The 20,573-nt window shown below is 46.8% G+C and overlaps 1 protein-coding gene across 3 annotated transcripts; it reads left to right on the forward strand.

The window, feature by feature from the left end:
- The first annotated feature begins 4,293 nt into the window (after nucleotides 1-4,293).
- On the forward strand, nucleotides 4,294-20,468 carry BFAR (bifunctional apoptosis regulator). 3 transcript variants are annotated; one of them, XM_053364659.1, is made up of 10 exons: nucleotides 4,294-4,475; nucleotides 7,706-7,885; nucleotides 8,445-8,502; nucleotides 10,188-10,515; nucleotides 12,199-12,400; nucleotides 14,014-14,183; nucleotides 14,552-14,696; nucleotides 16,887-17,057; nucleotides 19,383-19,585; nucleotides 20,210-20,468. In XM_053364659.1, exons 4-10 carry the CDS (start codon nucleotides 10,256-10,258, stop codon nucleotides 20,400-20,402), a joined length of 1,344 nt encoding a protein of 447 aa, XP_053220634.1. In that variant the 5' UTR covers nucleotides 4,294-4,475; nucleotides 7,706-7,885; nucleotides 8,445-8,502; nucleotides 10,188-10,255; the 3' UTR covers nucleotides 20,403-20,468. The 3 variants fall into 3 exon arrangements, with proteins under 3 accessions (XP_053220634.1, XP_053220636.1, XP_053220635.1); XM_053364661.1 differs by lacking the exon at nucleotides 7,706-7,885 and having other exon boundaries at nucleotides 4,294-4,498; XM_053364660.1 differs by lacking the exon at nucleotides 7,706-7,885.
- The last annotated feature ends 105 nt before the right edge of the window (nucleotides 20,469-20,573 follow it).

Below are 20,573 nucleotides of genomic sequence, written 5' to 3' on the forward strand. Positions count from 1 at the left end.
GCACTGTGTGAGAGCACAGCGCCCAAAATGGCCACCGAGATCTTGTGCAGGGGGAAATGGGATGTCCTGTTTGTTCCTGGGCACTTGGAAGGTATGCATTTACAGTGGTACCTTGGTTCCCAAAAAGCTTGGCTCCTGAACAAATCGGCTCCCGAACGCTGCAAACCCGGAAGTAAGTGTTCCGGTTTGAGAACTTTTTTGGAAGCTGAACGTCCGACATGCCTTCCGCTTGAGTGCAGGAAGCTCTTGCAGCCAATCGGAAGCCACGACTTGGTTTTCAAACGGTTCCGGGAGTCGTACGTTTGACAACCAAGGTACCACTGTATTCAGTAAATTCAGAGTGTGCCAATAAGGCTGATTCGGAGCTCTTGCAAAACTAACTCCTCTCACCCCCCCAAAGTGGATTTTCCCCACTCAAGAAAGTTGACAGGACAATTTGCCGGAAAGTGTGGGATGACAGCTGCTTGATGCAGCCTCATCTAATCTCCCCACAAACAAATCAGGCTAAATACTCATTAAACAGGTCATCTGGAAGAGACGCTTGCCTTTCCAAAGAGGCAAATGCCACCGTCTAATCCAGGGGAGGGGGACCTCAGGTCTGGGGGCTAAATGTGGCTCATCAGGCCTCCCCATACAGGCTTTGGGACTCTCTATAGGCCCCACCCCCTACACAGGCCCCGCCCCACAGCTTCCTCCAGCTTGCCTTTTTTGGCCTAGCTGGAATGTGTCCTTGAACTGGATGAAAAAGTGGAGGTGAAGAAACCTCCTATTTTTGTGTGTTCAGTCTACGGCTTGTAGCAGGAAACACCCCCCCCAATCATTCAGTTTGTACAAACTTCACACACACTCACACTCACACACTACATACGCTACTCTTCTGTTATAAATTCATAGAAAATCAACCATACATCGGATTTGCACTGTTCCACTTTTATTTTACTCCATGAAGGAAGGACTACAAAATGGGGAAGGTTTGATACAGGGCAGCCATAATCCCTTCACCATACCAGCACATCCACAGGAGCCCTGCCCAGTTGCTATGCCAACCCTGATGGTCCTAGACAGAAGACAATCAAGATCACAAAGAACTTCCATATGGGAGTGGATTCAGCACAGACTGGAACAAAGGACAATAATCAGCTCTTCCCTCTGGGGGCAGGAAACTGCAAACTCCCCTCTGTCACCTGGAAAGTACTCATGGGGAGGGGGAAAGGGGGAACCAGCCAGGTGACAGGACACTCAGATTACCACCACAACTCCTCCCTCAACCCCTCCTTTCTGTGATGTATGTATGATGTTTCTGGGGGTGGTCTTGATCTATAGGATGGGAATTTCAAAAGTCTTTGTAAGACCTTGCACACCATTTTCCTGTGTCTTTCCTCTCTCCTGCAAGTGAGGGGAGCACCCTGTTGCAACAGTTCAATAAAGGCCAAGCCTACAGGCTGCTGTTTTGCTCCAAGTTATCCTGGTTGGTGTCTTTGTTTTTGTCCAAGGGAGCCCTCGGATTTTTCTGTTAACAGGCTGAAGGGCGGTATACAAATTTAATAAATACTGATGGTGTAGCCTCCTGTACAAACATAATATTTCACCTCTGTTGACTCCCCGCACCAGTGGAATGTGGCCCCCAGAAGTCTGCCCACTCGGGAACATGGCCCTTGGATGGAAAATGGGAATGCATGGCTTTGAGCACAAGGAATGAGGGCCATCTTTCAGCAACCTGCTCACCTGGTCCAGTGGCGTAGCGTGGGGGGTGCAGGGGGGGCCGGCCGCACCGGGCGCAACATCTGGGGGTTAGGGTTAGGGGGCGCAAATCCACGGGTTAGGGGGCACAAATTACTTGCCTTGCCCCGGGTGCTGACAACCCACGCTACGCCACTGACCTGGTCCACAGGTAGCAAAATTGGGCAGAGTTGGCATTTTTGCACGGTTCAGAATGTTGCAATCCTTTGCTATCTGAAACTTGGCTCAATACCTTGTGTTTATCCAGGGGCTACAAAGAGAACAAAATGTGCTCTGAGGCCATAGACATTGTCAACTTGCCTGGACCTCTTCACTTCATGACTGCTGGTGCTACAGAAATATATACCCAATAATACCTTGTGGGTTAAGCCGGGATGGCCAATAGAATCCACACAGCAATGGTCTGTGGAACAGGATATTTATTTAGGCACTGCAAGGTCACTGCGACACAACCTCAATCAGCAAATAATGAGCAGTGGCAACCCAAATATGAAAAAGACTCAAGCATTCATTCACTTTCTGTGTCTTCAGGAACCAGGCCTGTTGGCAGACCAACTCTACATTACAAAGATGTCTGCAAACGTTACCTGAAAGCTGGCAACATCAAACCCTGCCAGGTGGGAATCCCTTGTTTTTTTGCTGTGTCATATTTGTTTTCATAGAATCATAGAATTGTAGAGTTGGAAGGGACCACGAGGGTCATCTAGTCCAACCCCCTGCAATGCAGGAAACTTTGTTTTGGTGTGTTTTTCCTGTGTTTGCACATCACTGGTTTTTCTTCTGTAAAATGGGCATCTTGTGGTACCTGCAGCAGATTCTTAGATTTCCAAATGTGCCACCAGGTCTGAAAAGGTTAGGGATTCCAGGAATAACACAATGCCTCCTAGTTTCCTCTTGTGTTTAATTTGCGCTGTCCTCTTCACACTTCTATAGAGGTAAAAGCACAAGGTGTCTGCATGAAAAAAGGGGACAGCAAAAGCATTCAGTTGCATCAACTTTGGTATGGAGTTTGAGGAGATGACCATTTAATTGGATTTAATTTTGCTGGAGCCAGAGGCAAGACACTGGTTTGTGAGCCTCAGCCCATGCGCAATGCCTATGGATCACTGGGGTTGTTCTAACCCCTGTACCAGTTGGTGACCTGGAGATCAATAAGACTGCACTGCAGGGCTGTCATAATCCTCTCTCTCTCACCCTCTGCTCACCACCTGCATACCAGGGATGATAATGTGGGTAGTAGTGGGCTGCACTGCAGGGTTGTTGTAGTCCACAGTCTTAGCCTCATCCCTTTATTTCCTTGCAATGTGAGGAAAGTAACACTGGACTACACTGCAAGGTTGTCAGAAGCTGCTCTGAGCTTGAGGCCCCATCAATATAGTGGTAATATGCCTTGCCAGTATGGTGGTAGTAGTTAAAGCACCAAACTAGGACCAGGGAGACCTGGGTTCGAATCTCCCCTCAGCCTCAATGTCCCCGGCAAGGTCAATCTTTCAACCTAAACCACCTCAAAGGATTGTTGTGGGGATGAGACGGAAAGGTGAGAGGTAACTTCCCCTGGGTTTCTTGTGTTGTAAACAAAATCTGCCCTTTTCCCCTTGTGGGGTATCCAAGAGCCCGTATAGAGTCCTGTTGGTAGGAGAAAATAACAGAGGCCAACCAGAGAATATTGAGAAGCAAAGCAGCTAGTAAGCCTGATCTTTATTGATCTGTTGCAACAGGGTGCTCCCCTCACAGGCAGGAGAAGGAGGAGGACCCAGAACCTAGGTGTGCCTGCCCTTATATAGACATTTTAAATTCCCTGCCCTGCAGCTCAAGACCACCTCACCATACATCATACATACATCACAGAAGGGGTGTAGCCCAAGACCACCCCCATAAACATCATATCTACATCACAGAAAAGGTGGTCTACAACAGAAATTTGAATGCTGTTGTTTTTCCTGTCTGCCAGGTTTTCTGATAATGCCTTATCTGATTGCCTTTCCTGTTAGTCTGATGAAATGGTGATTACCCAATTCCTGCCCTCCCTCCTTGCAGAGAAAACATTTGGTCAGCTTAGGAGTCAAAATGGTTTCAGGTCGGTCTTCCTGTGCTGATCTATGTGCGTGCTTGGTTGGTACATTCATGAACATTTATTATATATATAAGACCTTAAATTTTATTATTACACTTGAAAGAAGCAGAAGATACAAATGGGATAAATAAGTAATACCAGACTACACTGCAGGGCTGTCGTAAACCATTACGCTCCCCCGCCCCCCGAGAAAATGAGCAACAGCGGATGCCTATGGCGTAAGAGACACGTCCACCCAGCTGCTGTCCAATCGCAAGCTACGCGGAAGGTAGGGCGCCCTCCCTTTGGGGAGCATTCGCCCACTTCAAACATGGCGCGCGGGGGGGGACCGGAAATCTTATTTCCCGGACAAAGGAACGTGCCGCTCTAGGACTTCCTCCTATCTATGCTCAAAACGCAGGTGAGGACTTAGTAAGCCGCGTCGGTCAAAGATGGCCGCCGAGGTGAACCGGAAGTTCCCGCCGTTGGTTCCGGGATTTCGACCACGCCCCTCCAGTTTGTGTACAGGTCGGCGCTGCGCTCTCGGCGACAAAGAGGCGCTCGTGCGTAAGTGATACGTCAGCCAAAGAGGGGCATCGGGCGTCACCACGCATGCGCGCCCAGAAGCGGATCCCGGCGGGGCTCAGCTGAGGAGAGGGAGATGCCGCCGCTGTCAAGCTGGGTGAGGAAGAGGAGGAGGTGGGAGTCGGAGGGGCCCGGACCCCCTTCCCCCCAAAGGGGTCAGGGGGCGGGGGAGGGAAAGGCCGAAGCTGCTGCTGCTGCTTCTGCTGTTGTTGTCAATAGAGGTTGTTTTACTCGGAGTAGACCCGTTGAAAGTAATGGGCAGGAGGGACTAAGGTTCGTTCATTTCGACGGGCCTGCGGTGTGTAAGGCCTACATGGGCAGAACCCAGAAATGATGATGATGATATTATAATATAAAACGTTTCTGGGTTGTATAGAAGTAAGTTATACTCGGAGTAGACCCGTTGAAATCAAATCAGCCTGCACTCTACGATTCTACATGGAGATTCCCTTCCAACTCCATAATTCTGTGATTCTAACTTTAAGGAGGACAATGTTGGAGATAATCTAATAATGATAATGATGATGATATGTGTGGTGGTGGTGGTGGTGAGAGATGACATGGGAGGTTTGCCAGCAAGCAGCCCACCCTCAGGTAGAGTATGGGGAGGAAGTGAGCTTTCCTCTCTCCCTGCAGCTCTTCCCCCACCCTCTGGGCGACCCCTTCAGGCAGGGTGAGAGTTCAGAGGCAGGGAGGAGGAGGAAGAGGATGACGACACAGAGATTTAAAGCAGATGACTTGGTTTTGACATTACAGGAGCCGGTGTCCAGCACAAAAAGAGTATTGGAATTAATTTCTGAGTTTGGTCGGGTGGCGGGATTCAAGTTAAACAAACAAAAAACTAAGGTTTTGGCAAAAAACTTGACACCTTTAGAAATAGATGGGTTTCAGAAGGAAACAGAACTAAACGTTGTTAATAAAGTGAAATACCTGGGGGTCAACTTGACTGGGAAAAATTTGAATCTGTTTAAAGATAATTATGAAAAATGTTGGTCTGAAATTAAAAAGGATCTAGAAATCTGGTCAAGATTGAAACTTTCCTTGTTGGGAAGAATTGTAGCAGTAAAGATGAATGTATTGCCAAAAATGCTGTTTCTGTTCCAGACCCTACAGATCGTGGACAGAGTGGAATGTTTTGGAAAGTGGCAGAGGGACATTATGAAGTTTGTCTGGCAGGGCAAAAAGCCCCGAATAAAATTTAAAATATTAACAGATGCAAAGGAAAGAGGGGGTTTTGCCCTGCCGGACTTAAGGTTGTATTATGAAGCTGCATCCCTCTGCTGGCTGAAAGATTGGTTTTTGCTAGAAAACACTGATGTCCTAGATCTGGAAGGGTTCAACAATGCTTTTGGGTGGCATGCATATTTGTGGTACGACAAGGTAAAGTCTCATAAGTTGTTTAAAAACCATATTGTAAGGAAATCTCTGTTTTCTGTCTGGACTAAATACAAGGACTTATTTGAAAACAAGACTCCGAGGTGGTTATCACCGATGGAGGCTAAAGCCACAAAAATACTTAATATGGGGGGTGGCTGGGCAAAATACTGTGAAATAATAGAAAGAGTGGGTGACACTTGGAGGTTGCAGAGCTTTGAAAAATTGAAAGGGAAGGTGCGAGACTGGTTTCACTATGCCCAAATTTTAGAGATCTTTAAAAAAGATAAAAAAATTGGTTTCCAGGTGGAAAAATCAAAATTAGAACTAGAATTACTTGAACCTAAGACGAAAGTGCTTTCAAGAATGTACAACTTGCTGCTTAAATGGAATACTCAAGATGAGACAGTCAAATCAGCCATGATAAAATGGGCACAAGATATTGGATACAACATTATGTTTGAGGACTGGGAAAGGTTATGGACCACCGGTATGAAATTTACGGCATGTAGTGCCTTAAAGGAAAATATTATGAAAATGATGTACAGGTGGTACATGACCCCAGTCAAACTTGCAAAGATATACCATTTGTCTGATAATAAATGTTGGAAATGTAAGGAGGCTGAAGGAACTTTTTACCACCTCTGGTGGACATGCCCGAGGGTGAAGGCCTTCTGGGAAATGATTTATAACGAGTTGAAAAAGGTATTTAAGTATACCTTTCAGAAGAAACCAGAGGCCTTCCTCTTGGGCATTGTGGGCCAGAGGATACCTAAGAAAGACAGAACCTTCTTTCTATATGCAACGACTGCAGCAAGAATTCTCATAGCTAAATACTGGAAGGCACAGGAGCTACCCACACTGGAAGAATGGCACACACAACTGATGGACTATATGCAACTAGCCGAAATGACTGGCAGAATCCGAGACCTGGGAGAAGAGGCTGCGGAAGAGGATTGGAAAAAATTTAAGGACTATTTACAAAAACATTATAAGATATATGAATGTTAAAAATTTGCTAAGGTTTGAGGTAAATATGCTTCAGTATTGAAATTCGGAGTTGATAGAAACAAAGTTAATGATTGAGAAAAGTTTTAATTTCAGAGTGAATAATTAGATGAAAATACAAAAACACAGGAAACAAGGTATTAATTTGCTGTTTATATTTATTATAAAGAATGCAGGGATGGAGGAGATGGGGAAGTCCAGTGGATGATGAAAAAAAAAAAAAAAGACTTCGAAAAATGAATTTTTTCTTGTTTAATTTCTTTTTCTTTCTGTAAAACCGCTTTTGTTGTGTTATTGATGATGGATTTAGATTCTGGAAAAAAGCAATAAAAAAATTTATAAAAAAAAAAAAAATAAAGGTTCCTGCGCAGGTGGAGAGATTCCTCTCAGGCTAAGGGCACTTGTATGAGGGCAGGGCACGCTGAGGCACAACACGCACGCACAAAATAAGTGGCAACTTTTAAAACAATTAAAACAGTAACCGAGCTCTTTAAAAAGAGGCACTTTTAAAAATCAGCAAAGCAGGGTGCCAACCAAATTTTAAAAGCATTTAAACTAAGCAAACAAATAGGTTTGAAGGGTGCCAGAACGACAGCAGTGTTGGTGCCAGACAAGTTTGTAAAGGGAGGGCTGCATACGCACAACAAGTTTAAGGCAACCCCCCCCCCAACAAGAAACTTCCCCTCACAAAACTACAGTTCCCTTAAACTACAGGTCCCAGGTTTCATGAGGCAGGATGTGTGTGGAAACTGCGAAATTTGCTGGGCCAGTCCAAAGTGTTCCTAACCTACCCATCAAACCGCCTCCAAGAATTGTTGGCAGATTCTTCTGGGATGTTCATGAGGCATGGAAGGCCGCAACCTTCGACTGTTTTTTGTTCCCAGCATTTGGTACTTTTCACTCCTTGTGCATGGAGGCTTCATTTGCTAACTTAACTTAATTCAGGATTAGGCTATCTTAATCCAGAGGAAGGGAAGGTTGTTGTCGGACTCTTGAAATCTCACCAGCCACATCCGGAGTGGTCAGGGATGATGGGAGTTGCAGTCCAACAGCAGCTGGATTGCTACAGGTTCCCCACCTGTGGCCTAGAAGAGCAAAAAGACTGCTTTGCTAGCTCATAATAAGGTAGGCCTGTGTACAGTAGTTGCACATTTCATTTCCAAAAGCTGCCTTTCGAGTACCCACAGCCTGAAGGCAACAGCTCCCCCTCTGCTGTCCTCCCCCCACAGCAAGTGATATCCAGAGGTAGATTGCTTTTGTTTTGCAGTAGCCATTAGCAAACAGTTTGTGTGGATTGTGTAACCCTTCTACATGTGAGCAGCATATTTGCTCTCTGCCACGCCCCCATGTGTTACAAGCATGGCATTAAAATATACTTTCCCAATTCTACATAAAGCCCATGGGAGGAAGAAACCAGATTTGTTAGTAAACACAACAAACGTTCTGGGGCCTCTCACTTCATTTTCTAAAGCGGATATTAGAGTCTGTTCCTGCAGGAGAATAGAGATATAGGCAACTTTTCTCGGCATGCAGTTGTATTAACTTTTTAATTTGATTTCCCTTGCATGTTCCAAAGTGTGCGAGAGACACTTTTTGCCAGTTTGTTGATCAATATTCTTTTCAGCAGCTGAAGAGAGGCTTTTTGTTTGCTGAAGTGAACAACCTGTTTTATCTCTTCCTTTAGAACCAACGAAATTTTCCTTAGTAGGAATAGAGTTAGTGAGATGTGGATTCAACCACAGGTACGTAGAGTGATTCTGTATTTCATTAGGAGGAAAGCATGTAGACTTGATGGTAACATTGGCACAACTGGGAATTTATATTGGCCCGCCTTGTTGGCAGTTGAGAAACCTAAGCAGTCCTGTTCAGATATCTTAGTGTTGGCTAATCTTGATAATCTGATAATGCTTTGGATAGAAATGTTTTTAAATGCATATAATTAAATGGTTAGAAACTGCTGTACTATTGGCTATTGGTAGGAGTTTCCTCTAATTTTTGTTCCCATAAAGCCCTCTAAGTCAACATATCTTCCTTTCTTGCCTCCTCTTTCCCCCACCTATAGAGATTATAACTTAATAAAGGATCTAGTCATTATTAACTCCTTCCATTGGATAATTAAGAGCCTGTGTCCACTCTTAATTCCTTTGTTGTTGTGACAACAACATTCCTTTCCCGCGTTACCTAGTACTGGAAGACATCGCCTCTCCCATTACCGCTGTGCTCTTTGGCCCTGTGGAGCCTTCAGTGTGGGGTTCCTCAGTGTTCAATTTTATCCCCTATACTGTTTAACATCTACATGAAACCACTAAGTGGGGTCATCCAGAGCTTTGGAGTACGTGGTCAGCAATATGCTGATGACACACTGCTCTGCATCACCTTTACATCTGCAGGTGAGGCAGCAGAAGTGCTGGACCAGTGGCTTGCCTCAATAATGGACTGGATGAGAGCTAGCAAATTGAAGCTCAATCCAGAGAAGACGGAGGCACGGTTAGTGGGTGGTTCCTTAGACCAGATGGATGGGAGATTGCCTGCCGTTGATGAGGTTGCACTCCCTCTGAAGGAGCGAGTACGTAGCTTGGGAGTACTCCTGGATTCTTTGCTGTTGCTTGATGCTCAGGTGGCCTCAGTGGTCCAGAGTCCAACAGCTTTGGCTGGTGACCCAGCTGCTCCTCTATCTGGACAGGGATAGCCTAACTTCTGTTGTCTGAACTCTGGTAACCTCTAGGTTAGATTACCACAACGTGTTATACGTGGCACTGCCTCTGAAGCTGGTTTGGAAGCTTCAGCTAGTGCAGAATTCAGCGGCCAGGTTGCGCAAGAAGATTTGAGCATATTACACCGATTCTGGCCCGACTACACTGACTGCCAATTAGTTTCTAGACCCAATTCAAAGTGCTGTTTTTGACCTATAATGCTTTAAACAGCTCGATACCACAGTACCTCAAGAACTGCCTCTCCCCAATGAACTGACCTGGACCCTGCAATTATCATCTGAGACCCTTTTTTGTGTGCCTCTCCCACGAGAGGTCCAGAGGGTGGCAACATGATGACTGGCCTTTTCTGTAGTGGCTCCCCGTTTTGGGGAACACTCTCCCCAGGGAGGCGCACCCACCGCCTTTACTATGGATCTTTAGGTGCCAGGCGAAAACGTTCCTCTTCAGCCCGGTGTTTGGCTGATTAATAGTCTATGGCTTTTTAAATGAGCTTGTGAGAATGGGATTATTGGTTTCTTTTTGTTTTATTATGTGTTGTGTTCTCGTTTTGTATTTTTATGCTGTGAACCACCCTTTGATCTTCGGATGAAGGGCAATACACAGGTTTAATAAACAACAACAACAAGCTATCTCATTGCATTAACAATGCATTTTTCTTTACACATTGGATTGTGTTCACGGAGAGACATAACGGGCTCACTCTCTTCCCATAGCTTGTGGCGTGCTTCAAGATCTAGGGACGCGCGGGCGTTGTGCTGGCTGCTGCAGGCACAAAGAGGACATGGAGGAGGGTTTGACGTGGCCGTCGGAGGGGCTGGAAGTTCAGACAGCTGCTTCTCCCGGGGTCAGCCGGCGGATATCAGTCAGCGAATTCTCTTGCCATTGCTGCTATGATATTCTCGTCAATCCTACCACCTTGAACTGTGGGCACAGCTTCTGCAGGCATTGCTTGGCGTTATGGTGGACGTCTTCCAAGAAGAACGAGTGTCCAGAATGCAGGGGGAAATGGGAAGGATTCCCCAAAGTCAACATTCTTCTCAGGTGATTCTAGCAGTCGAGGACTGTGATATGTGGTCTTCATACAATGGTTGAGATCTGTTAGTCTGCCCTCTTTGCTTAGTAAGAACTGTTGGTCCTACAATTTTCATACTTTTAATTTCATTTTTCATTTCACTTTTAATGTATATATTACTATACACAAGGTGGTCTGCAAGCTGAAGAAATAACAAAGATCATACACCTTATAACAATCTGTTCCAATGCAAAAAAGCCATAATAAAAACATGACTTTAAAACAAACAACTAGAAGTAATACTCAATAATCTATTAGAATAACATAGTACACCATGAAATTAAAGGTAAAGGTAAAGGTACCCCGCCCATACGGGCCAGTCGTGACCGACTCTGGGGTTGCGCGCCCATCTCGCTTAAGAGGCCGGGGGCCAGCGCTGTCCGGAGACACTTCCGGGTCACGTGGCCAGCGTGACGAAGCTGCTCTGGCGAGCCTGCACCAGCACAGCACACGGAAATGCCGTTTACCTTCCCGCTATAAAGCAGCACCTATTTATCTACTTGCACTTAAGGGTGCTTTCGAACTGCTAGGTGGGCAGGAGCTGGGACCGAAAGACGGGAGCTCACCCCGCTGCGGGGATTTGAACCGCCGACCATACGATCGGCAAGTCCTAGGCGCTGGGGTTTTACCCACAGCGCCCCCCGCGTCCCACACCATGAAATTAAATGTCAGCAAAAAATCATTGGGTAGAAATTCACTCCTAACAATTACAATAAATATTTGCTAAACTATAATTAGTAAAAACAGCAAGTCACAGTGCATAAATACCACAATACATACAAAACCATGTAAAAGGATCAAATTGAGAAAGAAAAACACACAACTTGTAAAAATATATATTAAAAAAAGAAATCCTGGACTCATTTCCCCCTCTTCTCTACTTTTGCTGTTCTTAATGCCATGGTTTGGGAAAGGCTTACTTCTTAGATCCTCTAAATGCCCTCCCCTGTCAGTCTCGGCGTTTCAGTATTGCACGAGTCTTCCCTGGGGTAGAAAGACCACTGTAGAGCTCGCTTGGTGCTCTCCACGGCTGTTTCAGTTCAAACCACTGGAGGAGGAATTCCAGGCTAATAGCCAGATGTTCTCCTCCAGGCCTCTCCCCACATCACACCCTCTACCCTCTTTGAGACATTTTTGTGTGGCTAGAATGTGTCCCTTGAAAGGTGATGGTACCTCTTGCTTCCCTGAACAGAGGGGTGTGTGTGTGTGTCTTTTGCATAGCTGCAATGCAGCCTCCTATCTGCAGGTGAAACACACATCAGTTGCTCCTCCCCTTTCTGCTTCTAGCTCCGCCCATCACTGGCACCCTGGGAAGCCTGTCCATGAGATAATGTGGTTCTAAAAGATTCCCCCCCCCATTTAAAGGGTTTAGCCAGCAGAACGACTTAACCATTATCACCTGTTTGTACCCAACTCATCCTCCACAGAGCTCATGGTAGCTCATTTATCAGTCCTGTAACATAGGCCAGGCTGAGAAGAGTGTACAGCTGGCCCAGGACAGCTAGCAAACTTCACGACCGATGAGCTGGACTCTGGTCTCCCCAGTCCAGCATTCTAGCCATGTGCCCCAGAGGAGAAGGCTCCTTCTCCAGATATAGACTGGCGTCAAACTGCAGGAAGAAGTCTTGCAAAGTAATGCTCTCTTTTTCTAGGGATGCAATTGAAAAACTGTTTCCAGATGCTATCGAGCAGCGGAAGGACGACATCCAGCAGAACAGCGATGCGTCCCTCAGCCTCGCCGCCTTTCAGAAATACGGGAGCGATCAGACCTCCGCAGCTCCAACGGCGGGGCGAATTAATCCTCGGGGAGGGGGTTTTTTCTCCGGTGTGCTGACAGCACTAACTTGTGTGGCTGTAAGTCTCCCCCTTTAAAAAGCCCTGTGCTGGTGGGACATAAAGCTGAGGATGGGTTTTTGAAAATCTGATTGTATAGTTGCAGAAAACATAGCAAGTCTCCTGACTTAATGGGCCCCTGCAGAGAAATTTCAAAGGACATCCTGTTGCCCTCCATCTTAGTTCCCTTGAGCAGGAAAGGTGAAGGGAAGCCCATAGAGCAGCCTTTCTCAACCTGTGGGTCCCTAGATGTTGTTGAACTACAACTCCCATCACACCTAGCTAGCAAGGCCAGAGCTGAGGGATGATGGGAGTTGTAGTCCAACAACATCTGGGGACCCACAGGTTGAGAACCGCTGCTATAGAGGTTTGCAGCTACTAGATTTGGTTTTTGTCTGCCTTTGGAAGTTGCCTTATATTGAGTCAGACCATTGATCCATGCAGCTCAGTTTGTCTACACTGATTGGCCATGAATCTCCAGGGTTTCAGACTGGGGACATTCCCAGCTCTATTTGGAGACCCCGGGAATTGGACCTGGGACCTTCTAGATACAATGCTGATGCCCTAGCACTGAGCTTTGGCCCTTCCTTCTTCAGTAGCTGGGATGCCTGGCATTTGGCTGCGGCCACCAGGTAGGTTTCCACCTCTTTCCCCCTCCTACAGGCTGATGTCCCCAAAGAAAATGCTGGAGACTAGAAAGTGGAAAGGTACCCAGAGGGAAGAGTAATGTTTGACATCGTGCGTGAAGCTTAGTGCTCGCTTCAGCAGCAGGGCTCCCATAATATATTCCCTAGCGCTTCCACCGTGCAGAGTTCCATCACCATCTCAGCAGCCCCATGGGGTGTGCTGTTATGGGAGGGTGTTCCTGTCCCAGAGTCACCCAATGAGTCCTTGGCTAACAGGCTTTCCATCTGTATGTCATCTCCCCCTCTAAGCTGTATTTAAGCCAGGCTCCTTGGAGTGCCAGCACCAGAAACTTTACTGTTGGTGAATGTTCATTTTTGCTTTGTATTTATGTACAGTCGTACCTTGGTTCTTGAACTTAATCCATTCCGGGAGTCCATTTGACTCCCGGAACCATTTGAAAACCAAAGCACGGCTTCCGATTGGCTGCAGGAGCTTCCTACAGTCAAGCAGAAACTGCGTTGGATATTCAGCTTCCAAAAAACGTTTGCAAACTGGAACACTTACTTCTGGGTTTGTGGCGTTCGGGAGCCAAAACGTACAAGTACCAAGGCGTTCGAGAACCAAGGTATGACTATACTTAAGCCTACATTGGGTGGTGGTGTTTTTGTTTGTTTTTCGTAATATTGAAATTATTCTGTGTTTGCTAAATTGTTGATTTTTTAATTTTGAATTCACTGGCATCTTCTGTACTTAGAATATTTGTATTTCCAGTGTTCTCTGTTTTGATGCTTTTGAATATTTGCTGCAAGCTGTTTTGGGTACATCTCGTCGTGGAAAAGCGGCATATAATTAAAATCAATCAATCAATCAAGTCCAGCACTATCCTTTGGGCCATGCTGGGTGCTTTGCTCTTGTATTAAACATCTGAAACACGTTTAATATGTTTTATAGTCACCCCAGTCACCGCTGTGCATAACCCGTCATGGACCCTCTTCACTGCTTTCTAGGTAGTTTTGCTCGGCTATCACTGGAGCAGCCGGGAGTCAGAAGATGACCTCCTCGTCCACAAACCCGTTGCCAAATGGACTGCTGGGGAGGTGGTACACTGGCTGGGGCAGCTGGGACCCTGGACTTCCCTCTACAAGGAGAGGTTTTTACTTGAGCGCGTTAATGGGAGGTGAGGAAGATCCCTTTGGTGATGCTCTGAGATTATTGAGAGAGAAACTTCATTGTACCTGGTGCCTTGCTTATAAAAGATTTTGTGTTCCTCAGGTGATGTGAACACAGGGGCAAAACAAAACAAAAGTCTTGTTGTGTTCAAAGTAAGTTTTTAATTTGTAGCGTGGCTGTTAGCAATAGTTCCCTGTGAGTCATCTTGCTAGGACCATGTCTAAATTCTAGAGTAGGCAGATGCGCTTTGCTCTCAGTGCAAATATCCACAGACCTGTCTTGTCTTGATGGTGATATTCGACTTGGTAGTTCAGCACGATTTGGAGCAGGGCAGAGGGCGTTTCCTTCGTGTAACAGTAACTCCTGGTCTTGCAGGCTCCTGCTGACGCTCACGGATGAGGACTTCTCAAAGGCTCCTTACAATGTAGAGAACAGTAGCCACAGGAAGGCCATTATGACGGAACTGGAACGTGTGAAGATGTTGGGCGTCAAACCACCGCAGAACCTTTGGGAGTACAAGGTGAGAGGATGTTACAGGAAGTCCCACCTCCAGTGGTCATAGACCTTTAGCCCCTGCACCAAAGTACCATATTTTTCGCTCCATAAGACGCACCTGACCATAAGGCGCACCTAGTTTTTAGAAGGGGAATGCAAGGAAACAAATATTTTTAAAGGGAGCGCTGAGCAGAGCCTGTATGCATCCCAGGCTCTGCTCAGCGCTCCCTTTCATGAGCCACATGGAGCGTGTGTGCGGCACTTGCAGGCTTTTCCCCAGGAGGGAGAAGGGCAGCCCCGTCACTGACGGGCTGCCCTTCTCCCTCCTCAGGGGAAAAGCCCCCAAGAACCGCACACATGTTCCATGCAGCTAGTGAAAGGGAGTGCGGCTCTTGGGGGCTTTTCCGGGAGCTGGGGGAAGGGACTGACGCGGCCAGTCAGTCCCTTCTCCCTCCTTGGGGAAAAGCCTGCAAGAGCCGCACGGAGCGTGTGTGCGGCTCTTGGGGGCTTTTCCCGCCTGCCTCCCGCCTGCATTCGCTCCATAAGACGCACACACATTTCCCCTTGGGGGGGGGGGAGGTTGTGTCTTATGGAGCGAAAAATACGGTGCTCTTCTGTCCCTGTGGTGTTTTGATCCTCGGCATCCCTGCTGCGACCCAGCCCTGCTCTTGAGTCTGGTCCCCATCCTGTCTTCAGCCTGTGTCGCCCAAGTGCGGTGTAATGGTTTGAGTGTTGGACTAGGACCTGGGAGACCAGGGTTCAAAGCCCCGCTCAGCCATGAAGCTCATTGGGTGACCTTGGGCCAGTCGCCATCTCTTAGCCTAACCTACCTCACAGAGGAGTTGTGAGGATGAAATGGGGAAGAGGAGAACCATGAACACCAACTTGAGCTCCTTGGAAGATAAAAGTGCCATAGAAATGTAATAAATACATAAATAAAATAAAAGCATCTTAGCCTGGCTTGAAGCCGTTTTACAAAGGAGCAGGGAGTCTCCCCAATTTCTGTGGAATTTCCTGCATCTGAGAGCAAATGCTACAGTGTGCACCCCATTGTGCAATTTATTGCTGGCAAGTCATCCCCCCCCCCCCACACTGTCTACTCTAATGATATCTTACATAGTTACTCTGGGCTGCTTGATGCAGGGCTGGCCTGAAGGGAGAAATCCACAGAGCAAATCCCCTCCTGCTGATTAATAACGGGGAACTAATTTATAACAGGGATCTGGGGAATGAAAGGCCGGTTAGCTTAATGTCAGTACTGGGGAAACCCACTAAACAGGTAGAATCACCAAGCAAGAGGAACAAGCCTTGCTGAAGTAGAATCAGCATGGCTTTTGCCAGGGGGAGATCCCGTCTCAACATCTAGAGGGTTTTCTCCCCTCCCCAAGCATGCCAGCAGAGATGAACCAGTTGATAATGGGCTCTTAGGTTTTCAAAAGGTTTTTGAAAATTTATCCCTGAAAATTTATCCCTGAGTAAGCTGAGTAGTCGTGATATAACCACAGAGATCCTCTTGTGGATCAGGACTGACTTAGGAATAGAAACAGAGTACAGTCGTACCTTGGCTCTCGAATGCCTTGGTACTCGGACATTTTGGCTCCTGAACGCCGCGAACCCGGAAGTGATTGTTCTGGTTTGCAAACGTTCTTTGGAACCTGAACGTCTGACAGGGCTTCCAATTGGCTGCAGGAGCTTCCTGCAGCCAATCAGAAGCCACACTTTGGTTTCCGAACGTTCTGGAAGTCGAACAGACTTCCGGAACTTATTCCGTTCGACTTCCGAGGTACGACAGTTTTCTCAGTGGTGGGATGTGGAAAATGGAGGGTTGGTGTTGGGACCTGTTCTTTTTAACTGGTTTATTGGTGATCTAGAATTAGGGCTGAGCAGTGAGGGAGCAGGATTGCCCTGGGGTGTCAGGTGGGGGCAGGGATCTCTCATTCTGCTCTCTATAATGATGCTTCTGATCTCTGAAGCACCAGAACAGAAGAAGATAGGGCCTCTCCCCCACTTAGGCAGGGTTCATGTGACCCTTACTTAATATGACTCGGATCTTATGTTACACGCCTGGAGGGTGAAGAGGTTGTTGAGACAAAGCTGCATTTCACAGAAGACCCTTTGCACTCTCCCTTGCTTCCGTTTCTGTTCCTCGTGTATTCATGTGTTCTGGCTAACGGCTGACTCTCCCCCCGTTTCTCTCCATTTCCTCACATTCCAGGCGGTGCATCCTGGGAAGTCACTGTTCCTGCTGTACGCCTTGAAGAGCTCCCCGCGCCTCACCATGCTCTACTTGTACCTCTTTGATTACACGGACGTCTTCCTCCCCTTCCTCCACACCATCTGTCCCATGCAGGAGGAGGAGCTGGAGGACATTCTCACAAAGCGGCTAGTAAGTAAGAGCAGGAGACGTCCGCCTTGGGAACATGCCCCCCTCCCAAACACCAAAAAAGTGGGAAGGGGTTTTGTGGGGGCAGCAGTACAGAATGCTTTGAGGCTGCAGATCAGCGCCTCTCGCTAAAAGAAATGGCCCCAGGAGCAAAAATGGGGCAAACATCATGGGGGCAGCAAGCCCAGGGCTTTTGTATTTCATTTTATTTAACAATTTTTTGAAGGTTTTTAACACATTGGGCTCTAGAATCCAAACACATTTATAAAAAGATAATAAAAGGAAATATTTCAATAATAATAATAATAAAGTAAAATATAAAATAGAGTACTCATGATTCTTACAAAACACTATTGCATTCATACCTTGGATCTCAAACGCCTTGGTTCCCAAACAAATCGGCTCCCGAACGATCGAAACCCAGGAATAAGTGTTCGAATGATTTTCAGAAGCCAGACGTCTGGTGCGGCTTCCCTGGCTACTGATTGGCTGCAGGAGCTTCCTGCAGCCAATCAGAAGCTGTGCTTTGGTTCCTGAATGTTTTGGAAGTCGAACAGACGGATTCCGTTCAACTTCCAAGGTACGACTGTATAGAGAAGAGAAAAAAGTAACTAAAAATACTGTTTATCACTGGTAGAAAATGTGGGCTATCTCTACACACTGGGATTGATTGCTAAATCATTTTTTAGAACCATAGCTCTATGAAGGGAGCAGGTGTGTCTTACAACTCTCAGCCCCCTTAACAGATAAGACTTCCCAGGATCCTTTGGGGGAAACCAAGACTGTGTAAAGTGGCATGATACTGCTTTGAATGTATGGTGCAGACGGAGCCTTAGTGTGAAGCAGATTTCTGTGTTCCCCTGCAGGTTTGGCAGACGCCAAATACATTAATTGCCACCGCATAAAGATATGAGGGACACGGGTGGCGCTGTGCTCTAAACCACTGAGCCTCTTGGGCTTGCCGATCAGAAGGTCGGTGGTTTGAATCCCCACGATGGGGTGAGCTCCCGTTGCTCGGTCCCTGCTCCTGGCCAACCTAGCAGTTCAAAAGCATGCCAAAAAGTGCAAGTAGATAAATAGGCACCGCTCTGGCAGGAAGGTAAACAGCCTTTCTGTGCGCTGCTCTGGTCTCGGTGTTCTGTTGTGCCAGAAGTGGCTTAGTCATGCTGGCCACATGACCCGGAAAAACTGTCTGCGGACAAACGCTGACTCCCTCGGCCTTTAAAGCGAGATGAGCGCTGCAACCCCAGAGTTGTCTGCGACTGGACTTAACTGTCAGGGGTCCTTTACCTTTACCTTTAAATATATTTGCAGCCATACAGGGTGCCTTTCCTTCATGTTATGCTTCCTTAGAGATACTTGCTTCTCCTTAGCAAAAAAAAGTTTTCCAAAGGTGGCATATACTTAATATGGACAAAATGTGCTCGCTCCAGGGATCGCACTACCAGAAATCTTCCTGGGAAATCCTAGTACAGTGGTACCTCAGGTTAAGTATTTAATTTGTTCTGGAGGTCCGTTCTTAACCTGAAACTGTTCTTAACCAGAAGCACCACTTTAGCTAATAGGGCCTCCTGCTGCTGCCGTGCCGCCGGAGCACAATTTCTGTTCTCATCCTGAAGCAAAGTTCTTAACCCGAGGTAATATTTCTGGCTTAGCGGAGTCTGTAACCTGAAGCATCCGTAACCTGAAGGTACCACTGTACAGACTCCTAAGCCCCACTGTAGTATTAAATGCTGAGATAAGAAAATGCTTCCTGCCAAGATTACCAGCATCGTCATGTATAAGAGCAGGGGTCAGCAAACTGTTTCAGCAGGGGGCCGGCCCACAGTCCCTCAGACCTTGTGGGGGTCCGGACTATATTTTGAGGGGGAAATGAACTAATTCCTATGCCCCACAAATCACCCAGAGATGCATTTTAAATAAAAGGACCCGTTCTACTCATGTAAAAATACACTGATTCCTGGACCGTCCGCGGGCCGGATTTAGAAGGCAATTGGGCCGGATCCGGCCCCCGGGCCTTAGTTTACCTACCCATGTTTAAGAGCCATGCCAGTATCCCCAGTGTTGACAGGCGTCCTTTTTTAGCCTGCTGTCCATCTGAAATCGCTTTGCTTTGGGCTAAAACTGAACACACACACACACACACACACACAGAAATCCTAAGCCACTTATGGGCAGAAACATTTTTATTTGCTTTCAAGGAAAAGCGTTCAATAAATTTTGGGCATGCCAGTAGCAAGAACCAAATTCTGATGGCAACTTTTGACCCAGAGATATTTTATTGTGGTGCCCAGCCTGCTTTCCCTGAACACTTTCTGTCTCTTTCAGGACCTGAAGGAGCCTGCTTGGAAGCAGTGGCGAGAATTCTTTGTGAAATACTCTTTCCTGCCCTACCAGCTAATAGCTGAGTTTGCTTGGGACTGGTTAGAGGTGCATTACTGGACGTCCCGCTTCATCATCGTCAACGCCATGCTGCTCTCTGTGCTGGAGCTCTTCTCATTCTGGAGGCTGTGGTCAAGAAGGGAGCTGAAGTAAGTCCCTCTCGGACCCTCCTACCTTCCAGATATCGCAACCCTGTTTTTGTACTTGTAAATCCCTTTGTTTCTCTCTCTCTTTATCACCGTCTTTTTGCGGAAATCAAAGAGAGAATAGAGAGATTCCTCCTTTTCCATCTCCCAGCTGTGACTCAGCTTCTTCCTGCTCAGGGGAGGAAAAGCTAGTCGTGCAATGGTGTGCCAGGGATCTTTTATTTTTGGATATCAAAAAGTCCCCCAGGTTAACTTGATATGTCTCATTTATGAGCAAATTGCTTTCCAGTGAAAAGCATGTGACTTACAGTGCTCCAGATAAGCAGCCTTCATTTGAAACGAAAAGGAGCGCCGTGAACCACACATTTCCTGTACATCTTGGAGGCCCACCTCCCGTTTTTGGTACTCCCCTCTCTCCTTTCTCTTAGTTTGCCTTTGGGGCTTGTTTAAAACTCTCCTTAAAACTATTAGGGGTTTTTTTTCCTGTAAATGATTGAACACATTTGCTTTCCCCGAACTGTTGTGTGTTGCGCAAGGATGTTTTTAGTGCAGCTTCTGCAAGAGTTCCAAAGGTCCGTCGGAAATGAGATCTAGGACTCTAATCTGCTCTTTTCCCTCCCCATCTAGGACAATTCCTCACCGGATGTGGGGCCATTTCTGGAAAGTGTCCACCCAGGGACTCCTCATGGCTATTTTCTGGCCAGTTATTCCTCAGTTTGTTTGCAACTGCCTGTTCTACTGGGCTTTGTACTTTAACCCAATTATAAATATTGATCTTGTGGTGAAAGAAATCCGTCGCTTGGAAACTCAAGTACTTTGATGGCGTGTTCTGGGATCGGCACTGTGCTGTTCAGTCCTGAACCATCTGGTGGCAGGGAGCTGCCAATTTAATTTTCTTTCCACAGTGACAAAACTTGTGATTTTTTTTTTAATGGCACCCCTACTTTTGCAGCAAGTCTTCCTTTTCAAAGCTGTGACGGCGGCAACAAGT

This window comes from Podarcis raffonei, chromosome 14 (assembly GCF_027172205.1).
Source record: "Podarcis raffonei isolate rPodRaf1 chromosome 14, rPodRaf1.pri, whole genome shotgun sequence".
NCBI classification, from domain to species: Eukaryota; Metazoa; Chordata; class Lepidosauria; order Squamata; family Lacertidae; genus Podarcis; species Podarcis raffonei.